The following is a 26,697-nucleotide window of genomic DNA, read 5'->3' on the forward strand; positions in this document are numbered from 1 at the left end:
AAGTATCAACTCTGGTTTATATTGCACATTTTTACAAGAGGTAATAACCTCAGTTTAGCTGCATAAGTTAAAAACATAAAAATTTATTGAACTCAGTCCTTTTATTAGCACCCATTTGCAAATGATAAAACCTCCTCGAAATACAATGAAAATTTAAACACTACTAACAAAAAAAAGAGTGAAAATTTTCCAGGCTCTACTCTAGTTGCACTAGTGATGATTTTAAAGCATCTTTTCAAAGAGGTCTTTCAAAATGGAACTAACAGTCATGAAGGAAAAAAAAAATATCAAATAAATCACAGACATTCCAAATAATTGCCATAATAGAAAAGAAATAAGAAGAACATGATAAATCAAGCATGGTGCAAATTTTTTTTAATGTTGGACATATTGAGCAAAAGTGATTCATCTTGAATTGAAACTAAGCAGGGGTCCATTTTGACCTATCCAACTAGACTGGGAAACAGGTTACTTACGTGTTCAGATCCCAATTATTTTTGACCTTTTGTGACGTTAACTTGTAGAGTTCTACAGGCAGATGAAGTGCCACCTAACGCAGATAGATGCCTCAAATTTATACCAGTTTATAGTATACAGCAGAACCAAACTCATCTTTTGAAAACTGGGGCCTGAACAAGACAATCCATCAAATACTTCCCTGCAGAAGCAGCATTGCAAGTGTCTGAAGACTGAAGAAGCTGTCCGAGTCTCAAATTTTCCTTTGTGGAACCAAAGACAGAAGTATTTCCCCAGGCTTGACATGAAAAATTACATCCTTCTTTACTCTCACTTATCTGGAAATCAAAGGCTTCTCAATCTTCACCAGCTAGCAGCTTATCTACACCTGGATGGGCGACATTAACGGGGAGGCATGGTTTAGTGGTTTTATTGCTGAATTGTTAATTCAGAGATGACAGCAATTTTTGGGAAGCGTGGGTTTGAATCCTGCCATGGCAGATGGTAGAATTCGAATTCAATTAAAATCTGGAATTAAGAGTCTAATGGTGACCTGAATCCATTGTCAATTGTCAGAAAAAACCCATCTGATTCACAAATGACATCCTTAACTGGTCTAGCCTACAGGTGACTGCAGTCCCACAGGAACGAGGCGGACTCTTAACTGGGACGTTCAATGGGCAACAGTTAGGGATGGACAATAAATGCTGGCCTAGCAATGCCCTCATCCCATGAATGAATTTTAAAAAAAGTTGTGAGCAGTTAAAGTTAAAAATGCCTCCTACTGTCTTTGCCCACACAAGGCTACTTACATATGGAAGTGTGTGCTTTAGGTTCTCATTTTGAAATTTTCTGCATATGGGCCACACATGCTCAGTCCATTTGTAACAGATTTGGAGTGGCTTAGCCAATGATACTTGAATGTACCATTGATAACCACTTGTGAAAGGACCCTAAAATCATTTTTGGTGCATTTACTTTGAGAGCACCAAAGAGCAAGACTGTTCATTCAGGCTCAAATAAATCCCTTCAGGCCACGGCAGCTCTGTGTTGGGGGACTGACCCATAACTTAGGCCTTCCCACAACTGGTAAGCTACAACGCAGGGTGCTCTTTTGGCCCCTCACCTCACTGGCACCATTTAAAGGAGACCTGAACTGGAAAATATGGTTCAGCTTCCCAAACCGGCTCTGGGCAGTGGTATGGCCACTCCATTGAAAATATATCTGGTTCAGATGAAAGTTGAAAATTTGCTTCAAGAAAATCAAATGCTATTTCAATAGATTCTAATACTCCTCCTGTTAATTTATGAATCCCATGAATCCATCAACTTTTCTGTGACCACTGTAAATCAAGGCCTTGTTTAGCTGCATTTCAGAATTAACTTGCACCGTCATACTATACTTCTGCACATTGCGATTTGGACCTTCGGTGGTTACGAAAGGTACATAAAAACCTACAGATCCTGGAGCAAGAGTAAGCCACTCGGCCTATCAAAACTCCTCCACTATTCAATGGGCTTATGACTGACTTTATTATTCCTGCCAGTTCTGATGACCTGTCAAGTCCTCTTGCTCATCAAGAATCTGTTTAAAAATATACAAACAGCTCCGCTTCTGCCATTTCCTCGGGAAGAAAGTTCCAAAGATTCACAACCTTCAGAAAAATTCTCATCTGTCTTAAATAGGTGACCCCTTATATTTTAAATAGCATCTGTTTAAAAAGAAGTCCTTTTGTCTTCTTTCGATATGAAATCTTTGAGAGGGCAGAGCTACAAATTATACTACAAGCTTACTGCAAAAAAAAACTTAAATTATGAATGCACTCCTTATAAAGTCATTGTAACAGCCATTTTACAAAATTATCTTTAACTGTAACTTTAAACTTAAGTGTTAAGTTTATATCTCATTTTTTGCTTGCCAATTCAAAAGATAGAATATATCCATTTTATGAGTGATACTATTTTGCATCGTCATAAATATAAGCATTTTGTCTCATTTACAAAATAAGCAACAGAAGTACAATTTAAGGAATAAACTATACAATGCAAATGTCATATATTTAATTTGTAAGTTTTGTACCAAAATCACCAAGTTATAGAGAGATTACAAAATTCAATCTGTACTGAATTGCAAACTCTATTTTTAATTTAAATGACAAAGATATTTAGACTCTGTTGCAAAACCAATATAAACTCAGTCCAACGTAGATAAAATCCATCATGCAATCTAATTTATGAATTCACTTGTCTGTCATTGGCTGTTCCAAAGTTAGTGGCAAATGGACAATGTAAACATGACTCATATTGGCATTACTACCTTTAAACAGCAACACATGTTTAAAGTGGATTTTGGCCCTTTGTGGGCTGAAGTGCTCAAATGTTACACCATATGAGTCACCAAAGCCATTTCTTGTTGTTGCCCTGTACATAACTGGTCATCTAATTAGGCAAGGTAATTAATTAATTGAAAACATTCAGTTTGTTAATTATGGCTGGAGCACCTTAGATAGTGACTTAAAAGTATTAAAAAGGAGCATCTTATGTCAGTAAAACTGCAGCTGAAAACAAGTCCCCAGTATAACTGTGGGATTGGAAATTTACAGAAGGACAAAATTAATGTATTTACTTGTTAGCTATGGTCATCTGTCCATTATCAGTCACATACATGCATAAAGCATCATGAGACTTGATCCACCGTGACTGTAAAAAAGGAGGCAGCCCTCACCTTTGCACCAGGATGACAGTTAAAGTTGTAACAACAGTGTCATTTATTGGAATATCACTGTGAAAGAGATAAAACTGTTACTATTATACTTCAAGAACTACAGAATCGGTGAGTTTGTCTAGAGTCAGTTCAAATTTTAGCATCTAATTAAAGCAATCTGTAAATACAAAATTAGAAGGTGGAGTTTCACTAAATAATCCATACATAACTTCATCATGTTTTATGCAGAGCTGTTTATTTTGGTTCCATGATTCTCGTAACTCAGAATCATTGAATAGGTCGCACTGAGGTTTTGGTTGTTTATTTTCCATCCCCTTTTACACGTAGAATTCAGATTCCATTTGGATAACATCGATCTGAATTGAGTTTCAAACATTTAGCATTTATATAATGGAGACAATCTGGGTAAATGTATCAAGGGCAAGAATTTACACCAAAGCGTGCAAAGTAGGAAAAGTCACAGACATGCCATCATGACATAAGAATCAATTAATGACAGTGGATAATAACTCAGATCCATTCCAGGCATTTTAATTTGGACACATTGAAGCAACTTTTGTATCAGTCTGGAATGGTAATATAGATCATTTTAATTCCAAATTGATCAAAGTTGGGGGAATTCATAGCATTTATGCAATGCCTTTGATTCAGGTTAACTGTCAATTCAGATTGAATCTTCATTTACAATGTTGGTGTAAATGGGGTTTTAACAGTATAACGATCCTGAGAGAAGCACCAATATTTCATCAATGTTCTAATCCTCTTTTTCTTTGATCACCTCTCCATGAAGCACCTTCCTTCTTTGACGAAGCATGTGGAAATACAGTTGTGGAAAAACTTCATTGAAAATAAATTTGGGAAAAGAGAGAAACCAGTATTAGAATAATGAGATGCAAACTTCATAAATAGTTATTGGTCCTTACAGATACATCTATCACTTTACTCATATCTGATTAAATCTTCCATTGAGGCCATGCAGGACACAACATTTGTGCAATGTGAACCATACAATTTTAAAGCTTATTTTTTTTAAACACATGCAAAGGCTAGGCTAATATGGCCCACAATGTTGGCCAAATTGCTGTAATGACATCTTGTGCACTCCCGAATTTACAAGCTAAGCACCATCTCCTTTTAGTGTTGTATAATTAGAGGTGTTACCTGTGTGAGAGCATGGAGCCATACAAAAATATTGTCACAACACTGTTTAACCTGCTGGAGGTGCCCGAGCATGCCTTCTTTAATGAACTAAATTTCCAAATAATGTAGATGTACATTATGCCATTATCATTACATGAAGGAAAGTATGATATATGTTAAAATGAGTCTTGAGGGGGAGAGCAAACAAAAGGCCCACTTACAGAATAATTTTGGAGTATTAGAAATGCAGACAATGATGTGGCAGTTGAGTTGACTTTAAGGTTTATTTGAACTCTGCTAGCAATTGTACATATGCCCACTACATGTGGCAAATTGTCTGGGTCTTTGCAGCATGAATTTTTCAAAAGCCTCCCCTCTGTTCCTGCTTCAAACCAGTGGAAGTAATATTTGACCAATGGGCAAGAGTGAAATTTCAGCTGAAGACTACTGGAGTAACAGCTCCTCGTACTCAGGGAAGTGGTAGGAATGGTAAACCAGGAGGTGAAAATGTGTTGCTGGAAAAGCACAGGTCAGGCAGCATCCAAGGAACAGGAGCATCGACGTTTCGGACATCAGCCCTTCTTCAGGAATCATTCCTGAAGAAGGGCTGATGCCCGAAACGTTGATTCTCCTGTTCATTGGATGCTGCCTGACCTGCTGCGCTTTTCCAGCAACACATCTTCAGCTCTGATCTCCAGCATCTGCAGTTCTCACTTTCTCCTAGTAAACAGGAGGGCATAGCACTATGGAAGCATTCCTTTTCCACACACAAGAAAACCACAGTGGCTCAGTGGTTAGCACTGCTGCCTCACAACACCAGGGTCCCAGGTTCAATTCCAGCCTTGGGTGACTGTGTCTGCGTGGGTTTTCTCAGGTGCTCCGGTTTCCTCCCACAGTCCAAAGATGTGCAGGTCAGGTGAATTGGCTATGCTAAATTGCCCATAGGTTAGGTGCATTAGTCAGAGAGAAATGGGTCTGGGTGGGTTACTCTTCGGAGAGTCAGTGTGGACTTGTTGGGCCGAAGGGCCTGTTTCCACACTGTGGGGTATCTAATCTAAAAACACCATTTTTGGCACCTTCTAACCTTGACTCCCTCTTCCATTTAGGTGACTTAGAAAAGAAGTTACGATGAATTCTTTACAAAGACTACGGTTTAAAGTTGAGTTGGGATGTGAGACAAGAACATTAGATTTTAATGTATTTGAAGAAGAATCCCATTATTTTCCAAAACGCAATAGCCAGCAGTCCAATCAATGGGACTAAATTTCTGCAGCCACTTTTATTCTCAACAACCTGGTTTGCCAGGCAGAGTTATAATGATCCCTTTTCTTAAAATTGATTTGAATCATATGTTTGGTCACCTGCAAGGAAGAGGGAACTGATAAAGGATACGATATTCTCGGGTTTCGCCCTCACCTGCAGTATTATGCTCAATTTGAATGCTATACTATAAAAAGAATGCAAATGCTTTAGAGAGTTAGCAAGTTTTGTAGCTCAGGTTGAGGTCCTGGAAATAGATTTGCTTGCTGAGCTGGAATGTTCAGACGTTTCGTCACCACACTCAGTAACATCTTCAGTGACCTCCGGACGCAGCATTGCTGATGATTCCTGCTTTCTACTTGTGTGTTTGGGTTTCTTTGGGTTGGTGATGTCATTTCCTGTTGAATTATTGAACTACAAAAGCAATCACCCCAACATCCGCAAATGAAGCTGCATCAGAACATTATTCCAATGAGCCACCACACACTGCAGCACAGAGGAATTATGCAGAATACAGGAAAATCACCTATTTAGTGTACTCAAAAAGAACGGATACCCAATGAACACAGTCTGCAGATTTCTCAGCAACAAACCCAAACAAGCAGACAAAACATGTCTAGAGACTACTCTGTGCCCTTGGCATCATGGTAGCCCACAAACCCACCAACACACTAAAACAGCAGCTAATGAACTTGAAAGACCCTATATAGGCAACAAGCAAAACTAATGTCATTTACAAAATACTGTGCAAGGACTGTAACAAATACTACATTGGACAACAGGCAGAAAACTAATCACCAGGATAGATTATCAAAACGACATGACCCTCTTCACTAATATCTTTATGTACAGATGAGGTAGGACACCACTTTGACTGGGACAACACATGCATCCGAGGATAAGCCAAACACAGACACACACGAGAATTCCTAGAAGCATGGCATTCCAAACGAAACTCTATCAACAAACACATTGACTTGGACCCAATTTACTACCCCCTGAGAAAGAGAACAGGAAAAGACATCACCACAGGAAATGACATCACCAATCCAAAGAGACCCAAATATAAGCAAGCAGGAATCATCAGCAATGCTTCATCTGGAGGTTACTGAAGATATTACCCAGTATGGTGACGAAACATCTGAAAATGAACCTTCCAGCTCCACAAGCTTTAGAGCGTGTGCAGAAGAGGATTACGAGGAAACCTCACTTATGAGGAAAGATGGGATGACTATTTTCTTTGAGAGGAGAGGAGAGAAGCGAAGCCTAAGCAAAGATATTCATGAGAATTCTGGATAGAGTGAATAGGGAGAAATTGTTCCCACCTGTAATGGATCAAGAACCAGATGACATAGTTTTTAAAATGCTTTGTAAAAGAAGAAAATGCAAGGAGAGAAAAAATTTGTTCTCAGTGAGTAGTTAGGGTCTGACATGTACTACCTGTAAGTGTGGTAGAGGCAGGTTCAATTGAGGCTTTTGAGTGGGCATTGGATCATTATTTAACTAGAAACAGAGTACAGCGCTAGAGGAAAAAGGCAGTTTAAAGTTGAGTTGGGATGGGAGTCAAGAACATTGGATTTTAATGTATTTGAAGAAGCATCCCAATATTTTCCAAAACCCAATAGGCAGCAGTACAACCAATGGGATTCAAATCAAAATGCCGAGAGCTGGTGCAGACGTGATAGGCCAAAAAAGCTCTTCCTGCATCATAACACTTCTGTAATTCTGACAGATCATAACAGCACAGGATACAGGAGCAGACTGAGGCCATTCAGAGTTTTGAGTCTGCTCTGCCATTCAATCAAGGCTGATATGTTTATCAATTCCATTTTCCTGCATTCTCCCTTAACCTTTCATCCCCTTACTAATCAAGTCTTAAATAGACTCAATGACTTGGCCCCTACAGCCCTCTGTGGCAATGAATTCCAGAGATGGACCATCCTCTGACTGAAATTCCTTATCTCAGTTCTAAAGGGCCATCACTTCATTCTGAGATTGTGACCCTGAGTCCTAGTATCTCCTATAGGTGGAAACATTTTCTCCATGTCCACACTATTTGGCCTCTCCGTATTCTATGAGTTTCAAACTCATCCTTCTAAACTCCATTGAGTACACATCCAAAGTTGTTAACTGCTCCTTTTATGACAAGCCCTTCATCCCTGGGATCATTCTTTTAAATCTCCTCTGGACCTTCTTCACCAATGCTTAGACATCCTTCCTTAGAAATGGGTCCCAAAGCCCCTCTCAATATACCAAATGCAGTCTGACCAAAGCTTTATACCACCTTAGCAATACATCTCGGCTCTTATCATCTGGCACTCTTGGTTGGGAAGTCAAATGCATTTTTGGCATTCCTTTCACCAACTGAACCCGCATATGAATCTCATGGCAATTCTGATTAAGGAATCCCAAGTCTCTTTGCACTTCAGATTTCCAAAGCCTTCCCGTTTAGAAAATATTGTATGCCTTTACTCTTCCTACCAAACTGTATAACCTCACACCTTCCCAAGTTGCATTTCATCTACCACTTCTTTGCCCACTCTCCTCGCCTGTTCACGTCCTTCTGCAGCCTCCCCACTTCCTCAACACTTCCAGTCCCTCCAACTATTGTTGTGCCACCTGAAAATTTAGGAACTATCTCCTCAGTTCCTTCATCCAGATGGTTAATGAATAAGGTGAATAGCTGTGGCCCCTGCAACCCAGCTAGTCACTGGCAACCATCCTGAAAAAGACCCCTTTATCCCCAATCTGTTTTCTGCCAGTCAGCCAAATCATCTATCCATGCCAGTACCATGTGTTCTCACATTATTTCTCAGCCTCCTGTGTGGCACCTTGTCAAAGGCCTTCTGGAAATCCACATGGATCACATCGACTGGTTTCTCTTTCTCTAACTTACTCATTTCCTCCTCAAGGAGTTCTAACAGATTTGTCAGGCATGACCTCCCTTTTTGACAAAGCTGTGCCTACTTGGCATTATTTTACCATGCACTCCCAATTACTCCACAATCTTATCCTTAATAACAGACTCTAAAATCTTATCCAGACTGAGATCAGGCTAAGCGGCCAATAGTTTCCTGTCTTCTGCCTCCTTCCCTTCTTAAACAGGTGTTACATTCGCTATTTTTTAGTTTTTTGGGATGCGCCCTGGGTCCAGTAATTTCTGAAAGATCACTATCAATGCCTTTTCAATGTCCTCAGCCATTTCCTTCAGAATTCTGGGGTGTAGTCCATCTGGTCTGGGTGATATATCCATCTTCAGACCTTTCCACTTCCCAGCACCTTCTGCATAGAGTTGGCTATTACATTACCTCTGCCCCCGACTGTTGAAATTCTAGTACATGCTACTGATGTCTTCCAATATGAAAACTGATGCAAAAGTACCTATTCAGTTCCTCTGCCATTTCTTTGCTCTTCTATATTACTTCTCCAGCCTCAGTTTCCTGTGGTCCAAAACACACTCGTGCCTCTTCCCTTTCAGTTATCCAAAAGATTTCTTTGCAGTTTTTAAAAAATTATTAGCTAGCTTACTCTCCTATTTCATCTTCTCTCCTCTTTATTGCTTTCTTCAGTTTTCTGCTGTTTAAAAGCTTCCCATTCGGCTGGTTTCCCTCTAATCATCACCAAATTATTGGCTTTTTCTTTTCATTTTATGCTGTCCTTAATTTGCCTTGACAGCCAAGGTTACCTCATACTCCCCTTGTTACATTTCTTTTTTCCTTGAGAAGGATTTCTGTTGTGTCTCCCGAATTATCCCGAAAACCTTCTGCCGTTGCTGGTCCACCATCTTCCCTACCAGTCCACTCTGGCCAGCTCCTCCCTCATGTTGTCACCTTTACTCAATTGTAATACTGTTAAATCTGATTCAAATCTTCTCTCTCTCAAACTGCAGGGTTACTTCTATTGTATCGTGGTCACTACTCCCCAGAAGTTCCTTCACCTTCAGCTCCCTAACAAGGTCCACCTTATTTCACATCACTACCTATTCCCTAGTGGGCTCTACCACAAGCTGTTCCAAATAAACCATCTTGTAGATATTCCTTTTCTTGACATCTGCTACCAACCCGATTTTTCCAGTCCACCAGAGGAACCTTGATTATCCAAAAGGATGTAGGCGGGGAGTATTTTGTTTGGTTAATCAAATGCCGGATAACATGGTTTAGCCAAGCATCGGGACCTTGCGATCTTGCAGGATCATCCACTATTTGGATAGTTGAATGCTGGATAATCAAGGTTTTCCTGTACTGAAGTCTCCCATAATTATTGTCATAGTGCCTCTTGCATGTCATTTCTACCTCCTGATTTATTTTCTTCCCCACATCCTGACTGCTAGAAGGCCTGTACACGACTTCCATCATGGCCTTTTTTCTCAAATCTATCCGCACAGATTCTATGACCTCTGACTCTACATCACTTCTTGCTATTGATTTAATTTCATTTCTTACTAATAAAGCTACCCTACTCCCTCTGCACATCTGCCTGTCCTTTCAACAGGATATGTATCCTTGGATATTTAGTTCCCAGTTTTGATCTGGTTGCAGCCATATCTCCGATACTCATACAGCATACCCGTCAATTTCAAACTGTGCTAAAAGCTCATTATTCTTGTTTCCTATACGGTGTATATTTAAGTATAACATCCTCAGTCGTGCATTGATTGCTCTCCCTCTTATAAAACTGTCCCCTTATCTGCTGTGCCTGAAGTTAGATTCTGATCCTTTCCATACTGTGTCCGGAAACTTCAAGCATTCCTAGTGCTATCAATTAGAACTTAAACTCAAGGTCTAAAATCAATTAGGACAATCACTTTGTACCAATATGTTCTATGTAGCTCATGATTGTGTGCAAAATAGGTAGCTGCCATCGTATTCCCAGCAGAACAAAATCACAATTAAAAGTTTTGTTTCAATGCAAATTTTTGCCACTAAGTAAATAACAATTTCATGTAACACCAATTGTCAAAAAGGATTTTAAAGCATTTCTAGTTGCTCACGCTTGTGGATTCTTTCAATTGTGCTGAGTTTTGAATCATTATTAATCTAGACTAAACTGGCACACATGTGGGCAAGTTAGTGAGACATTAACATTGGTTCAAATAAAATTTCTCCCATTAAGTTTACCACATAAACCAAGAAAACATACTTACGTGGTATATATGCTATCATTACAATGATAAGACAAGTGTAGTAGTCAAAAGAGACATTGAACTTATTTGGAAGTCTCAGAGAATACATGCCAGATTTCTTTACGAAAGGCAGGGCACCATAAATTGTAAGAAGTTCACCAACCACACCAATTGGATACAAGATGATGAAGAAGTTGTATCTGCAAATAAAAATAATGTAAAAATCACAGATGTTGAATATCAACAAAAATTACTGTCAGGATATTCCAGATCTTCACAACATTAAAAAAAGAGATTTTAGAAAATTTTAAGCAGATGTGCTTTTAGTTTGTGAGACATTTATATTTGAATGCATATGCTCAGTATAATTAACAATTATGTAATTTTACAATCTGTAAAATTAGAACTGTATGTCCAGGTACATATTATTACAAGGTAGCTTGCAGTAACCAGGTGTTGGAATGGGTTTGCTGACAGGATTACAAAGTCTTGGCCTGTGTTCAAACCCATCCAAAACTGATGAGCTCAAGTTGTCAGGATCCAATGTGAACAAGTTTCAGTAATCGCAACCACATCTCAGCAGTTATGTATATATGGCAAAAGCGAGCATTCAGCACTAGCTGCAATGTCATTCAAGATAATCAGGCCAGGAAAGAAAAATAAACGCCATGGGATTCTAAAGCGGGGATTCAGTCATACTGTTGGAACAAAGTAGCTGGAACTTTGCCCTCTGTATGCAGCCATGCGATGATTGACCAAAACATATGTCTGATGCTACATATTCCAAAGCTCTCATGCCCTTCAGCTTAGGAAACAGCACAATAAAGCCTTCCATATGAACAAACGTGATCAAAAAAACCTAACAGGAACTGGACTTTACAAATGCACATATAAACCAGGAAGTATTACTTCAACAATGAAGAATGCCTACATGTGGTTCCAGACCCGCAGCAATGTGGTTAACTCTCAACTTACCTCTGGGCAATTAGGATGGGCCATAAATGCTGGCATGGCCAGCAACATCTATGTCCTGTGAATGAATAAAAGTTGCCTCTTTGATCTGTCTCCAAAGCATTTACATCCTTTCTTAAATATGGAGACCGAAACTGCACAGTAATAGGAGGTGTGGCTTTACCAATACCTTGCAATGATATCCATTAAATTTATTTTATATATGGTATTCCATTGGTCTTAATTACTTGCTGTGCCTGCATACTAACCTTGCACTGCAGAATTCTGCAATTGTATTGTTTTAGGAATGCTCTGCTTTCTTACTCTTCCTCCAACGTGAGCAACTTCACATGTTCCCATAATATAGTCCATTTGCTACCTACGTTGCCTGTAGCCTCCTTACATCCACTTCAAAACATCCTTTCCTACCTATCATTGCCTGAAACATAGATATTGTTGTACAGATCCTGACTTTGTTCAACTAATCTAAGTTGTATAATCTGGGACTTTTAGTGAAGAGGATTTTACAGTAGGATACATCATTGCTTCAGTCTAACTTTGGGCTCTTAAAGATCCTGAGTTTTACTTGCTCCACTACTAATGCACTATACAATTATAACAAAACATGCCAACTTTAATATTCCATTCCCCTGCAATATAGGACAACATTCCATCTTCCTTTCTAATCACTTCCAGTACCTGTATACTAACTTTGTGATTCACGTACCAAGACTGCCAGATTCTTCTATATCTCAGAGCTCTGCAATTTCACTTTGTCTAAATAACATGCTGCTTTTCTATTAATTCACATGTTCTATCATCATACTCCATCTACCAAACTTTTGCCTTCTCATTTAACCTATCTATATTCCTTTGTAGAATTGTCATGTTCTCTCCACAAATTACTCATCTACCTATCTTTATAATATGAGCAAGATTTTATCATATATTTGGATTTCTTTAGCCAAGTCATTAATATAAATTGTGTATAGCTGAAGCCTTAGCACAGTTCCCAGTGTGCATGACCAGTATACATTGTTCTAACGAACTGTCCCAAGAACACTCCATAAGCTCATCATCCAGGCTCCGCTTGTCAAACTAATCCATCCAATCTATATACAGATTAAAACCACTTTTCATTATTGCTATATCTGTCACAAAGTTGGTCCCTTTTTCTAAGAGCTGTTTGTTTCTCTCAAGGATACTGTGTCCTTGACTTTTTTTTCAGTGGGGTCGTAAATGGGGCTGGGCTCGGATTAGACTAGTTTGGTACAGAGATGAAAAGGATTTTGAGAGGCCTTTTGTTTATATGTAAACAGATGAGACTTCAGGCCAAAATGGTCATGTTTTAGAAGTGTCCTGTAAAATGGAAGGGGAGTGGTCAGCTCTCTAGCTGAGCAGTTCAGTCCAGAGCGAGTTAAGAGTTCAACAGTGAGCTGCGTGAAAACTCTCTCTTTCCTTCTGCACTTCTAACGTCAATCTATAAGCATCTATTCCTTTTTTTTAAAAACTGTGTTGTAAGATGGTTTGCTTATTGGGACCGTTGTGTATATTCAGGACAGCATAATTAAGTCTAGTTTGGATAGACTGAGTTCTGTAGGGGTTTTTTATTCTGTTCTGTGTGTTTCATTGTGTAATTTTGTGAATCAATATTTGTCTGTTTTAATACCTGGTAGTCCATCTCGCTAACTTACTCCAGGTAATTTTCACTGTACACTTACTGAAACAAATTGCAAAGTCATGGTCTGGGCTGCCTGCTTAGGAATGTTTTAAGTGGTCTGGCCTAGTTCATAACAAATCTTTCTCACAAACTCCCATTATTTCTTTCCCATGCTTTTCAACAAGTATATTAAGGACAATAAAAAGAGTAACTATGGAGAGAATAGGGCACCTTAAAGATCAGCAAGGCCACCTGTGTGCGGAACTGCGAGATGGCGTGGCATACTAAACAAGTATTTTCCATCAGTGCTTACTGTGGAGAAGGATATTAAAGCTAGAGAAATCAGTGACAGAACTGGTCAAACGTAAAAAAGTGCTTGTGGAGGGTTGCTTTTCAGATTGGAGGTCTGTGGTGTGCCACAAGGTTCAGCGCTGGATTCACTGCTTTTCTTCATTTATATAAATTACATGTATGCACAAATAGGAGGTCTGGTTAGTAAGTTTGCAGATGACACCGAAATTGGAGGTGCAGTGGACATGGAGGAAGTTACCTGAGGGTACAACAGGATCTTGATCAGATGTGCCAATGGGCTGAGGAGTGGCAGATGGAGTTTAATTTAGATAAATGCGAGGTGCTGAATCTTGAAAAGGCAAATCAGGGCAGGACTTATCTACTTAATGGTAGGGCCCTGGGGAGTGCTGCTGAACAAAGAGATCTTGGAATGATTCATAGTTCCTTGAAAGTGAAGTCGCAGGTAGATAGGGTAATGAAGGTGGAATTTGGTATTCTTGCCTTTATTGGTCAGAGCATTGAGTATAGGTGGTGAGAGGTCATGTTCTGGCTGTACAGGTTATTGGTTAGGCTACTTTTGGAATACTGCCAGCAATTCTGGTGTCCCCACTATAGGAAGAATGTTGTGAAACTTGAAAGGTTTCAGAAAAGAATTACAATGATGTTGCCAGAGTTTGAGGGTTTGAACTATAAGGAGAGGCTGAATAGGCTGGAGCTGTTTTCCCTGGAGCATTGGAGGGTGAGGGGTGACCTGATAAAGTTTATAAACTCATGAGGGGCATGGATAGGGTAAATAGACAAGGTCTGTTCCCTGGGGTGATGTATCCAAAACTAGTGGGCATAGGTTTAGAGTGAGAGGGACAAGCTTTAAAAGGGACCTATGAGGCAACCTTTTCATGCAGGTTGTGCATGAGGTGCCAGAGGAAACAGAGGAGGCTTGTACAATCACAACATTTAAAAGGCATCTGGAGGAGTAAAGAATGGGAAGGGTTTAGAGGGATATGGGCCAAATGCTGGCCAATGGGACTTGATTTATTTCGGATATCTTGTTGGCATGGACAAGTTGGACAGAAGATTCTATTTCTGCGCTGTACATCTCTATGACCCTGGGTCTCTACGATTATTGTAAAAAGGGTCATAAACCACTTCCACAAGCAACTTCCTATTTTACTGTACATCTCTATGACCTTGGGTCTCTACGATTATTGTAAAAAGGGTCATAAACCACTTCCACAAGCAACTTCCTATTTTACTAATTTTCATCTCAAACTAAACAGGTTCCATGTCTTAACTTTATGAACCATGGCAGAAATGTCATCCTCTTAACAGCTTTTTAGAGAGTCATACAGCACGGAAACTAGTTAACTGAATCAGAAATTGGCAAGCTGAAAGAAGATATAGGGTGGTGGTTGATGGAAAGTAGTCATCCTGGAGTTCAGTACCTAGTGGGGTACCGCAAGGATCGGTTTTGGATCCACTGTTGTTTATCATTTCTATAAATGACCTGGAGGAAGGCATAGACAGATAGGTTAGTAAATTTGTGGATGACACTAAGGTCAGTAGAGTTGTGGATACTGACGGAGGATGTTGTAGGTTACAAAGAGACTAGATAAGCTGCAGAGCTGGGCTGAGAGGTAGCAAATCGTGTTTAAGTGTGAGCTGATTCACTTTGAAAAGAGCAACAGGAATAAAAAGTACTGGGCTAACGATAAGACTCTTGGTAGTAAAGATGAGCAGAGAGATCTCGGTGACCAGGTACATAGACCCTTGAAAGTTGCCATCCTGGTTGATAGGGTTGTTAAGGCGGCCTACGGTGATTTAGCTTTTATTGGTAGAGGGAGTGCGTTTCTGAACCATAGTATCATGTTGCAGCTGTACAAAACTCTGGTGCAGCAACATTTGGAGTATTGCATACAGTTCTGGTCACCGCGTTATAGGAAGGATGTGGAAGCTTTGGAAAGGATTCAGAGGAGATTTACTAGGATGTTGACTGGTATGAAGGGAAGCTCTTACAAGAAAAGGCTGAGGGAATTGAGGCTGTTTTCATTAGAGAGAAGGAGGTTGAGAGGTGACTTAATTGAGATATAGAAGATTATCAGAGGGTTAGACAGTGAGAGCCTTTTTCTTTGGATGGCAATGGCTAGCATGAGGGTACATATCTTTAAATTGAGGGGTGATAGATATAGGACAGATATCAGAGGTAGTTTCTTTACTCAGAGTAGTAGGGGTGTGGAACACACTGCCTGCAATAGATGAAGACTTGCCAACTTTAAGGGCATTTAAATGGTCATTGGATAGGCACATGGACAAGAATGGAATAGTGTAGATCAGATTGGTTCCACAGTTTGGCGCAACATCAAGGGCCAAATGGTCTGTTCTGCGCTGTAATGTTTGATGTTCTTGACACTTCCGTCCAATTCATCTATGGCAACCAGATATCCTAAACTAATCTCGTCCATGTGCCAACATTTGGTCCGTTTCCCCCCAAACCTTTTCGATCCATAGACCTATGCAGATGCCTTTTCAATATTGAAATATTTAATATTAAAATATTAAATATTTCAAATATTAAATACCTGACCTCCATCACTCCTTCTGGCAGCTCCTTCCATACACTCCGAGTGAAAATGCTCCCCTTTCGGCCCCTTTAAATCTTTCCCCTCTCATCTTAAATCTATGCCGTCTAGTTTTGGATTCACCTACCCCAGGGAAAAAACCTTAGCTATTCACCCTATCCATACCCCTTGTGATTTTATAAACTTCTAGAAGGTCAACCCTCAGCCTCACACACTCTAGGGCAAAAAGCCCCAGCCTATTCAGTTTTTCTCCCCAACGGTCAAATCCTCCAATCCTGGTAACATTCTTGTAAATCTTCTCTGAACCCTTTAATAAAATCTTTCCTGTAGCAGGAAGATTCCTGGAACTGAACGCAGTATTTTAAGAGTGGCCTAACTAATGTCCTGTACAGCTGCAACATGACCTCCCAACTACTGTACTCAGTGCACTAACCAATGAAGGCAACTTTGCCAAATGCCTTCTTCATATCTTGTTTATCTGCGACTCCACTTTCAAGGAATTATGTACTTGCACCATAGGTTTCTTTGTTCAGCAACACTCCCCAGGGACCTAAAATTAACTGTGTAAGTCCTGGCCTGATTTGCCCTACCAAAATGCAACACCTCACATTTATTTAAATTAAACTTCATCTGCCACTCCTCGCCCCACTGGCCCATCTGATTAAAGGTCCCATTGTACTCTGAGGTAACCTTCTTCACTGTCTCCAACACCACCAATTTTGTCATCAGCCAAATTACTAACTATATCTCCTGTATTCACCTCCAAATCATTTACATAAATGATGAAAAGCTTGACGATGTTGTATCATTTATTCACAAGCAATGGATGCTCGTTGAGCCTCACTGTTGGCAGCAAACGAATAGGATTCTATGAAAATGTTGTAATTCTCTGTTCCATATTAAAGCACATCCTCTGCCCTAATGGATTTCCTACAAGTTGCTTTCATAACTTTAACTACTGTTTTCCACTTTGATAAGTGAAAACTTAACTAAATGAATTCAAACCTGCATGTATCTTTGTTTACACTCAGGGGTATGTAGCACAGACAGCCAAGTCTCTGGTATGGAGACAGGCTCTAATGAGAGGTATGTCGGGTTCCAACCGATCGATTGTGTTGTGTTAAGAGAATCTCCAGTCAGAGGGACAGACAGACGTTTCTGTGGCCAGCAGTGAAAATTCAGAATGGTGTGTTGTTTTCCTGGTGCCAGGATCAAGGATGTCTCAGGGAGGGTGCAGAGTATTCTCAAGGGGGAAGAGGGACCAGCAGGAGATCATTGTACACATTGGAACCAACAACACAGGAAGGGAAAAGGTTGAGATTCTGAAAGGAGATTACAGAGAGTAAGGCAGGAATTTTAAAAGGATGTCCTTGAGACCAGTAATATCTGGATTACTACCGGTACTACAAGCTAGTGAGGGCAGGAATAGGAGGATAGAGCAGATGAATGCATGGCTGAGGAGCTGGTGTACGGGAGAATGATTCACATTTTTGGATCATTGGAAGCTCTTTTGGGGTAGAAGTGACCTGTAAAAGGAGGACGGATTGCACCCACATTTGAAGAGGACTAATATACTGGCAGGGAGATTTCAGAGAGATGCTCAGGAGGATTTAAGCTCGGAAGGTTGGGGGGGGGGGATGTGGAGTTGGGACCCATGAAGATAGTGAGGAAAGATTTCAATCGGAGACTGGTACAGTTGAGAACAAAAGCAAGTCAAACAGTCAGGGCAGGCAGGGACAAAGCAGGGAACAAGGTAGGATAGATAAATTAAATAGCATTTATTTCAATGCAAGAGACAAAGAGGGAAGGCAGATAAACTCAGGGCATGGTTAGGAACATGGGACTGGGATATCATAGCAATTACAGATAAGTGACTCAGGGATGTACAGGACTGGCAGCTTAGTGTTCCAGGATACAAATGCTACAGGAAGGACAGAAAGATGGGGGGGATGGGGGGTACTGGCATTTTTAATAAGTGATAGCATCACAGCTGTACTTAGGGAGGATATACCCAGATATACATCCAGGGATGTTATTTAGGTGGAACTAAGAAAGAAGAAAGGGATGATCACCTTACTGTGATTGTATTATAGACCCCTTAATTGTAAGGAGATCTCAGTTATCCGCAAGAATAATAGGGTGGTTATGGTAGAGGATTTTAACTTTCCAACCATAGACTGGGACTGCCACAGTGTTATGGGTTTAGATGGAGAGATATTTGTTAAGCGTGTACAAGACAATTTTCTGATTCAGTATGTGGATGTACCTACTAGAGAAGGTGCAAAATTTGACCTATCCTTGGGAAATAAGGCAGGGTAGATGACTGAAGTGTCAGTGGGGGAGCACTTTGGGGCCAGCGAACGTAATTCTATTTGTTTTAAAATAATGATGGAAAAGGATAGACCAGATCTAAAAGTTGAAGTTCTAAATTGGAGGAAGGCTAATTTTGACAGTATTGAGCAAGAACTTTCAAAAGCTGATTGGGGGCAGACGCTCGTAAGTAAAGGTACGGTTGTAAAATGGGAAGCCTTCAGAAATGAGATAACGAGAATCCAGAGAAAGTATATTCCTGTTAGGGTGAAAGGAAAGGCTGGTAGGTATAGGGAATGCTGGATGAATAAAGAAATTGAGGGTTTGGTTGAGAAAAAGAAGGAAGCATATGTAAGGTATAGACAGGATAGATCGAGTGAATCCTTAGAAAAGTATACTCCTACTGCCTTTATACTCAAGAGACAAATCAGAAGGGCAAAAAGGGGACATGAGATAGCTTTGGCAAATAGAGTTCAGGAGAATCCAAAGGGTTTTTACAAATACATTAAGGACAAAAGGGTAACTAGGAAGAGAATAGGGTCCCTCAAAGATCAGAAAGGCGGCCTTTGTGTGGAGCCGCAGAAAATAGGGAGATACTAAATGAGTATTTTGCATCAGTACTTACTGTGGAAAAGGATATGGATGACATAGACTGTAAGGAAATAGATGGTGACACCTTGCAGATTGTCCAAATTACAGAGGAGGCAGTGCTGGATGTCTTGAAACACAAAGGCAGATAAATCCCCAGGACCCTATTAGGTGTATCCTAGAACACTGTGGGAAGCTCGGGAAGTGATTGCTGGGCCTCGTACAGAGATATTTGTATCATCGATGGTCACAGGTGAGGTGCCAAAAGACTGGAGGTTGGCTAACGTGCCGCCACTGTTTAAGAAAGGTGGTAAGGACAAGCCAGGGAACTATAGACCAGTGAGCCTGACATTGGTAGTGGGGCAAGCTGTTCGAGGGAATCCTGAGGGACAGGATGTACATGTATTTGGAAAGGCAAAGACTGATTAGGGATAGTCAACTTGGCATTATGCGTGGGAAATCACGTCTCACAAACTTGATTGAGTTTTTTGAAGAAGTAACAAAGAGGATTGATGAGGGCAGAGCAGTAGATGTGATCTATGTGAACTTCAGTAAGGCGGTCGACAAGGTTCCCCATGGGACACTAGTTAGCAAAGTTAGATCTCATGGAATACAGGGAGAACTTGCCATTTGGATACAGAACTGGCTCAAAAGGTAGAAGACAGAGGTTGGTGGTGGAGGGTTGTTTTTCAGACTGGAGGCCTGTTACCAGTGGAGTGCCACAAGGATCTGTTCTGGGTCCACTAATTTTCATCATTTATGCAAATGATTTAGATGTGAGCATAAGAGGTATCGTCAGTAAGTTTGCAGATGACACCAAAATTGGAGGTGTAGTGGACAGCAAAGAAGGTTACCTCAGATTACAATGGGATCTGGACCAGATGGGCCAATGGCCTGAGAAGTGGCAGATGGAGTTTAATTTAGATAAATGTGAGGTGCTGCATTTTGGAAAAGCAAATCTTAGCAGGTCATATACACTTAATGGTAAGGTCCTAGGGAGTGTTGCTGAACAAAGAGACCTTGGAGTGCAGGTTCATAGTTACCTTAAAAGTGGAGTCGCAGGTAGATAGGATAGTGAAGAAGGCTTTTGGTATGCTTTCCTTTATTGGTCAGAGCATTGAGGACAGGAGTTGACAGGTCATGTTGCAGCTGTACAGGACACTGGTTAGGCCACTGTTGGAATATTGCATGCAATTCTGGTCTCCTTCCTGTCGGAAAGATGTTGTGAAACTTGAAAGGGTTCAGAAAAGATTTACAAGCATGTAGCCAGGGTTGGAGGATTTGAGCTAAAGGGAGAGGCTGAACAGGCTGGGGCTGTTTTCCCTGAAGCGTTGGAGGCTGAAAGGCAATCTTATAGAGGTTTATAAAATTATGAGGGGCATGAATAGGATAAATAGGCAAAGTGTTTTCCCTGGGGCTGGGGAGTCCAGAACTAGGGGCCATACATTTAGGCTGAGAAGGGAAAGATATAAAAGGGACCTAAGGGGCAACTTTTTCATGCAGAGGGTGGTACGTGTACGGAATGAGCTGCCAGAGGAAGTGGTGGAGACTAGTACAACTGCAACATTTAAAAGGCATCTGGATGGGTATATGAATAGGAAGGGTTTGGAGGGATATGTCCAGGTGCTGGCAGGTGGGACTAGATTGGGTTTGGATATCTGGTCGGCATGGAAGGGTTGGACTGAAGGGTCTGTTTCTGTGCTGTACATCTCTATGACTCTATCTATAAATCAAACATTTCAATAATGTAATTAAATCTTAATTTATCATTCTATTCCTAAATTAGAGGACTAAAATCAGCCCTGAATGTAAAGGCTTCATGTAGTTTGTTTCTTATTCTGATAAAATATGAATTCACTGATTTTGGACAGTATATGCAGTAATGAAAAAACTTCTGGTATAGGCTTGAATTCAGATCACTATATCCTCGTATTTGTTGCAATCTTTTGCCAACTTTTTTGGCATATGCATACAAGTAAAATAAATTGCTATCTATCTGAAATTCTCCTCAATCCACATCTTTGAAATCTTCCTTTTTCTGTTTCCCCTTTGATGACAAATTCTACTTGCCACTGGTACACATGTATCAAGGAAGATGTCAAATGTATGCAACAAATATGGAGGACATAGTTTGATTTCTTTTCAGCGACACTGCCAGACCTGCTGAGCTTTCTTCTGCTTTGGCTTCTGATTTACACAACTGCAGATCTTTCGTTTTGGATGATGAGAGATCTGGATTCAAGTCTATAACAAATTTTTTGTTCATGCACATCCTGTGTAAAATCAGTGATTTCATATTTTAATCAGAACACGGAACATACTATGAAGCATGTATATTTCAGGACTGATTTTACTTTAAGAATAGAATTTGACTTGATTACTGATCATATTCCATCTGCCAATCAGTAAGTACTTAAAACATTTCACCCCTCTCTTTGGCTACTCCCTCTTATTCTCACATTTAATGCAGGTCAAGAAGCAGGTTGTTGACCTAGCTATTCCCAGTACTCAGAATTCATACAGTTATTCCCTTCTTAGGCAGCCACAAGGGAAAGGAAGAGCATAAATACACAGAGGGAGTAAGGCTGGATCCCACAGGGAATATTAGAGACACAACTGAAGTATGAGGGAGAACCGGGAAGGAAATCACAACACTCTAGTTTTGCCACTTGGTTAATGTAATATCATACCAAACCAACAGAATTTTACCACACATTTTCGTGAACATGTTTAATAAAAGAGAAATTCTGCAGCACAAACTATACTTTTAACATTAAATTATTTTTTTTCCTGACTGAAAAAGTGAATTAAAGATGAAAAGCATGCTCAGTATTACACATTAAGCAACATTTCATAGATGTTTCACACAAAATGAATCATGCAGATGTAATCATTCACACAGTATGACTGTGAAAGCCTGGTGTAACAGTAATACTCCGATCACCTCTGAGGATCTGAAGAAATGTAAGAAGTGCATTCCATGACCAAAACAGATCATCTTTAAAATGGCAGCAGCTAAACATGAAACTATTTCAGTAGCAGGAGCTGCTGTTTCAAGAGCCAAATACCCTACCATGCTGCAAGCTTGCAAATCTCCATTTACTTAGATTCCTCATGCATGAAAATTAAATGTAAATAAAAGGTTGCAGTACTGGAATTAGTCCTTCAATCTTTAGATATGGGAAATGACTATGTCATTTCACAATTCTGTAGGTTCTGCTTAGCTTAGCTAAATAGGTCCCAACACTTTGCTGCACACATGAAAATACCTTTTATCTGGAATGTAACAGTCACTGCCAGAAATGATTTACGTACAATGTGAAGTTAATTTGAGGGAGACATACAATCATTTAACTGTATCATAAGACAGGAATTATAGTACATGAATTATTTTTTTCCCCAAATACTTATTCCAGTATTACAGTTTCAAACAACTTGCCTAAAAAAGGCGCATCTCTTCATAAAAAGAGAATGTCAAACTGGACTTATTTGGAAAAAAGACTTGAGTTTGATCAATTATGTTAAACCCCCATGCATTTCATCTCTTTTCAATATTTTGGTCCCACTTCATTTCCACCTCAATGTATTGGAGCAGAATTAGGCCATTCATCTCATTTGAGTCTGCTTAGATATAAAATTAGCTCATGCCTGATCTGATTATACAAAACTCTACTTTCCTTCCTTTTCCACTAAATTTTTGAATCTCAATTGATTAAAAAAATCTATCTCAGTAATACAATCCCCTTACTCTGAAATTACGTCCTCTGGTTCTGTACTGTCCCACAAATGGAAACAACTATAAGATACTAGAGCAGCATTAGACCATTCAACGCATCAGGTTTGTTCCATCACTCTATCAGAACTAATTTGTTTATCAAACCCATTCTGCTGCCTTCTCCTTGTAACCATTGATCCCATTGCTAATCAAGAATCTAACTATCTCTGTCTTAAATACACTCACTTACTTGGTCTCCAAAGCCTTCTGCAGCAATTAGTTCCATTGATTCACCATCTTCTGGCTAAAGAAGGTCCTCCTCATCTCCTTTCTAAAGCACCACTACCAACTTGATTTTCTCAGTCCACCTGCACATTGAAGTCTCCTTCAATTACTGTATAGTGTATGTTTCCACACTGTGGAGATTCCATGATTCTATCAAAGGCAATGGGCCATGACAATTTTGACAATGGTTCTGAAGACTTGCAGTCCAGACCAAGTCATGCCCCATTTCCAGTATGACTACAACACTGGTATCTACTTGACAATTTATAAAATTGCTCAGGTATGTCCTGTGCACTGAAAGCAGAACAAATCCAATCTGGCCAATTATTATCTTACCAGTCTACTCTTGATCAACAACAAACACTGGTACACTGATATGTCCATCTGCCATGCCAAACAAACACTGCCACTCACACTGGGTTTTACCAGTGCCACTGAGCTCTTGACCTCATATCCAGCTCTGTTCAAACATAGATAAAGAGCTGAATCCAAAGCTGACATGAGTCTGCCCTTGACATCAAGGCAACATTTCACCCACCAGCACTAGCAAAACTGGAGTCCTGGGGGAAATCTATCCAGCTATTGGAGTCACACCTAGCTCAAAAGAAGATAATTGTACTTATTAGAAGTCAATTATTTCAGCCCCAGAATATCACTGCAGGAGTTCTTGAAGATAGATAATGTATCTCTTCAGAATTGTTATGATACACCTCTGCAGCAGATGGGATTTGAACCCAGGCCTCCTGGTCCAGTGGTAAGGACACCAGCACATTGCCAAGAAACCTCAGTTCCTCACAATATTATACCAGGCCGAATTATTTTCGACTGCATAAGGTCAGGAGTAGGGATGTTCCATGACGATTGCACAATGTTCAGCACCATTCGTGATCCTTTAGGAACAGAAACTATATGCAGCAGGATCTGAACAAACATTCAGGTTTGAGCTAAATCGTAAATAACATCCATTCACACAAATACAAGGTAATGACCATCTCAAAACATGAGAGAATCTAACCATTGAACAATTTTCAATGGCATTACCATTTGTTGACTTTGCCACAAACATCTTGCGATTACAAATCATCATAAACTGAATAGGGGCAACAAATGGCTACAACAGCAGGTCTTAACAGAGAAATCTTGCAGAAAGTAACTCATCTTCCATCTCCTCAATGCCTGCTTATCATTTAAAAGGCACAAGCCAGGTTTGAAATGAAATTGGCTGGATGTTTGCAGCTCCAAAATGGAAGCCATCCAGGACAACGCATCTTGCTTGAATGGTACTCCAACCACAACCTTCTGCACTGTGGTACGTAGCGATTAGCTAAGAGACTGATTGGAAGAGACTTGTGGTCGGTCAATGATGACAATGAAGTGATTTCAGTTGTTGCTATTGATAATTTGCGGCATTTGAACAGATATGTACTAACCTTGACTACATGTTTAAGTTCATTGAACTTTTGTGAATCACATCTATATTATTGGCATTTATCCACTCTCACTTTTTTTACCATGTATCTGGAGGGGTTTCCTTCCTGCTGACAGGATGCATGGCATCTTCCTAGCTCCTCTATTATAGCCTCCAACATGGTACTGGAAACCCATGGAACCTGCTTTCTCTTTCCTACGCTGTGCCATTGTTCACTTGCTGCTTGATTGTCAGTACCAACTCCAGTCAAAATGAACCTCTACCACATTGTCTCTCCCTGCCCCCACCAACCCCACTCCCACCTTTAAAACATTGCAGGCTAAGTTTAAGCTTTGTATGGTTCAAACTTTGTTCCATTGTGTTCCAAATGATGTAAGCAGCCAAATCAATACTGAAGCTAGCTCTACCTATGTGTGGAAAGCTTTCAACTGAGCAGGCAGTACACAGATGGTATTTTCTAAAAATCTTTCATGGGATGGGGCATCATGAACAGGACCACAGTTTCTGATCCACCTCCAACTGGTCAAGGAGATGGTGAGGTTCTCATATGCTTGCAGTCCTCGTGTTTGTCCTGTGCCAGGATGAATGATAGTAAAGCCCCATTACTCTACCAGTGACACCATTAGTGTAAGTTTGGCGATTCAATGCCAAATGGTCAATTCTCCTCTTTTGTGCTGCTAAGAAGAAACATTAACAAGGCTTCTTGCAATAAACTGCTTTTTAAGATGCTTATTCTCAAGAAAATTTCTTAATGCAAGTGCATTGATTAATTAAAAGCACAATTCTGCAGATACTGGAGATGTGAAATTAAATAAATGGGTTGGAGAATTTCAGCAGGTCTGGCTGCATCTATGGTGAGAGAAAGAGAGTTCAGTCTTCTTCATAACTGAAGTGGGTAGGAATTTTTTTTTATGTGGTGGAAAAAGAAGAAGCAGATGGTGAGGGTGTCCAAAGCAGATATTGGTGAAAGAACAGAAAATAGGCAGAGCTGTCAATGAAGCTGAATTGCTGACAACTGTAGGTTGATGATAAATATCTAGCTCCAATTCCAATCAACTTCGATTAGAGTTGGTGAGAATTGGTCACAGTCCATTACCTCAGGTTTTACTAGGTTAACACAAATACTGATATTTGGAAATGTTGTCTAAGAAGCTAAACTTTAGAGAGACTGCAGCTTTTGGAGTGTACCTTTTCTTCCCGACCTCTGAATTCTGATTCACAGACCCAAAGGCCAGAATGGGCAATTAGACAACTGTTAGCATCAGTCCCTAGTCCTCTCAAAATCAGTTTTCTTTTCAATATTTACAGCAAACTCCTTTTCTTAGTTCCTTGAAAGATATACTTCTCCGTTCCGCCAAAGTCACTCGCATCAACAGCACTTAGGGCACATATTAAACTTTTGACTTCACTAATTCACATGTGGGTCCCTAGCTCACATATTGCTGAACGTAATTCCAAGAAATCATATTTCCTGTCCAGAAAATGTACCAATAATTCCATCAGTTTAAATTTCCCCAACAGTCATTAAATGTAGATATGAATTCTTAACACAAGTTTTTAATGGATGGTAGAGGTCATATGTTTGGAAGGTCCATCAAAGTTGTAACACTTTACTGTGGTTCTTGTAGACGTTCACTTTGGTTTGGTGCACCAGTGATAAAGGGAGTGAATTTTTAAGTTGATGGACATAGTATCAATTAGGCAGGAAACTTGTCATTCCTTAGCTTGTATGTGACATGAGTATTACTTACTATTTATAAGCTCACATCTTCACGTTGTGTAAATATTACTGCATGAAGGCACAAACTGCTTCATTATCTAGTGGGCACAAATGGAAGTGAACATTTGTACAACCCATCAGCAAATTACCACAATCTATGTGGTGAAGGTACTCTCAGTGCTATTAGGGAGTGTGTTCCAGGATTTTGACTTCGTTTCAAGGACAACTTCACCACAATCCATAGATTTTCAGCTGGATTTGCTATCATTTTCCTTGAGATTCAAATCAATTGCTCATTTTCACACCATTCATACACTATTATTTTGCTTTTCAGCTGTTATGGTGTGGAAAAATTTGACTCTGAAGCTAGAGTATAGAAGGTAAATTGAAAGAGCATGCGTGAAGGGTTATGGCATAAAGAAAGAAAGAAAGAAGAGTATCATAACCTAAGGAAAATTGTGGAGGAGAA

General features: G+C 39.9%; 1 protein-coding gene across 4 annotated transcripts in view; it reads right to left on the reverse strand.

Annotated features, from left to right (window-relative positions):
• Positions 1-3,399: 3,399 nt before the first annotated feature.
• hacd1 (3-hydroxyacyl-CoA dehydratase 1) overlaps positions 3,400-26,697 on the reverse strand; it is a 79,414-nt gene continuing 56,116 nt past the window's right edge. For all 4 annotated transcript variants that reach the window (XM_072575902.1, XM_072575901.1, XM_072575903.1 and 1 more), the window contains exons 6-7: positions 10,725-10,903; positions 3,400-4,018 (exon numbers count right to left, since the gene is read on the reverse strand). In XM_072575902.1, the coding sequence (XP_072432003.1) occupies positions 3,936-4,018; positions 10,725-10,903 (262 nt within the window). In that variant the 3' untranslated portion in view covers positions 3,400-3,935. The remainder of the gene's footprint in view (positions 4,019-10,724; positions 10,904-26,697) is intronic.

This window comes from Chiloscyllium punctatum, chromosome 8, assembly GCF_047496795.1.
Source record: "Chiloscyllium punctatum isolate Juve2018m chromosome 8, sChiPun1.3, whole genome shotgun sequence".
Taxonomy (NCBI): domain Eukaryota; kingdom Metazoa; phylum Chordata; class Chondrichthyes; order Orectolobiformes; family Hemiscylliidae; genus Chiloscyllium; species Chiloscyllium punctatum.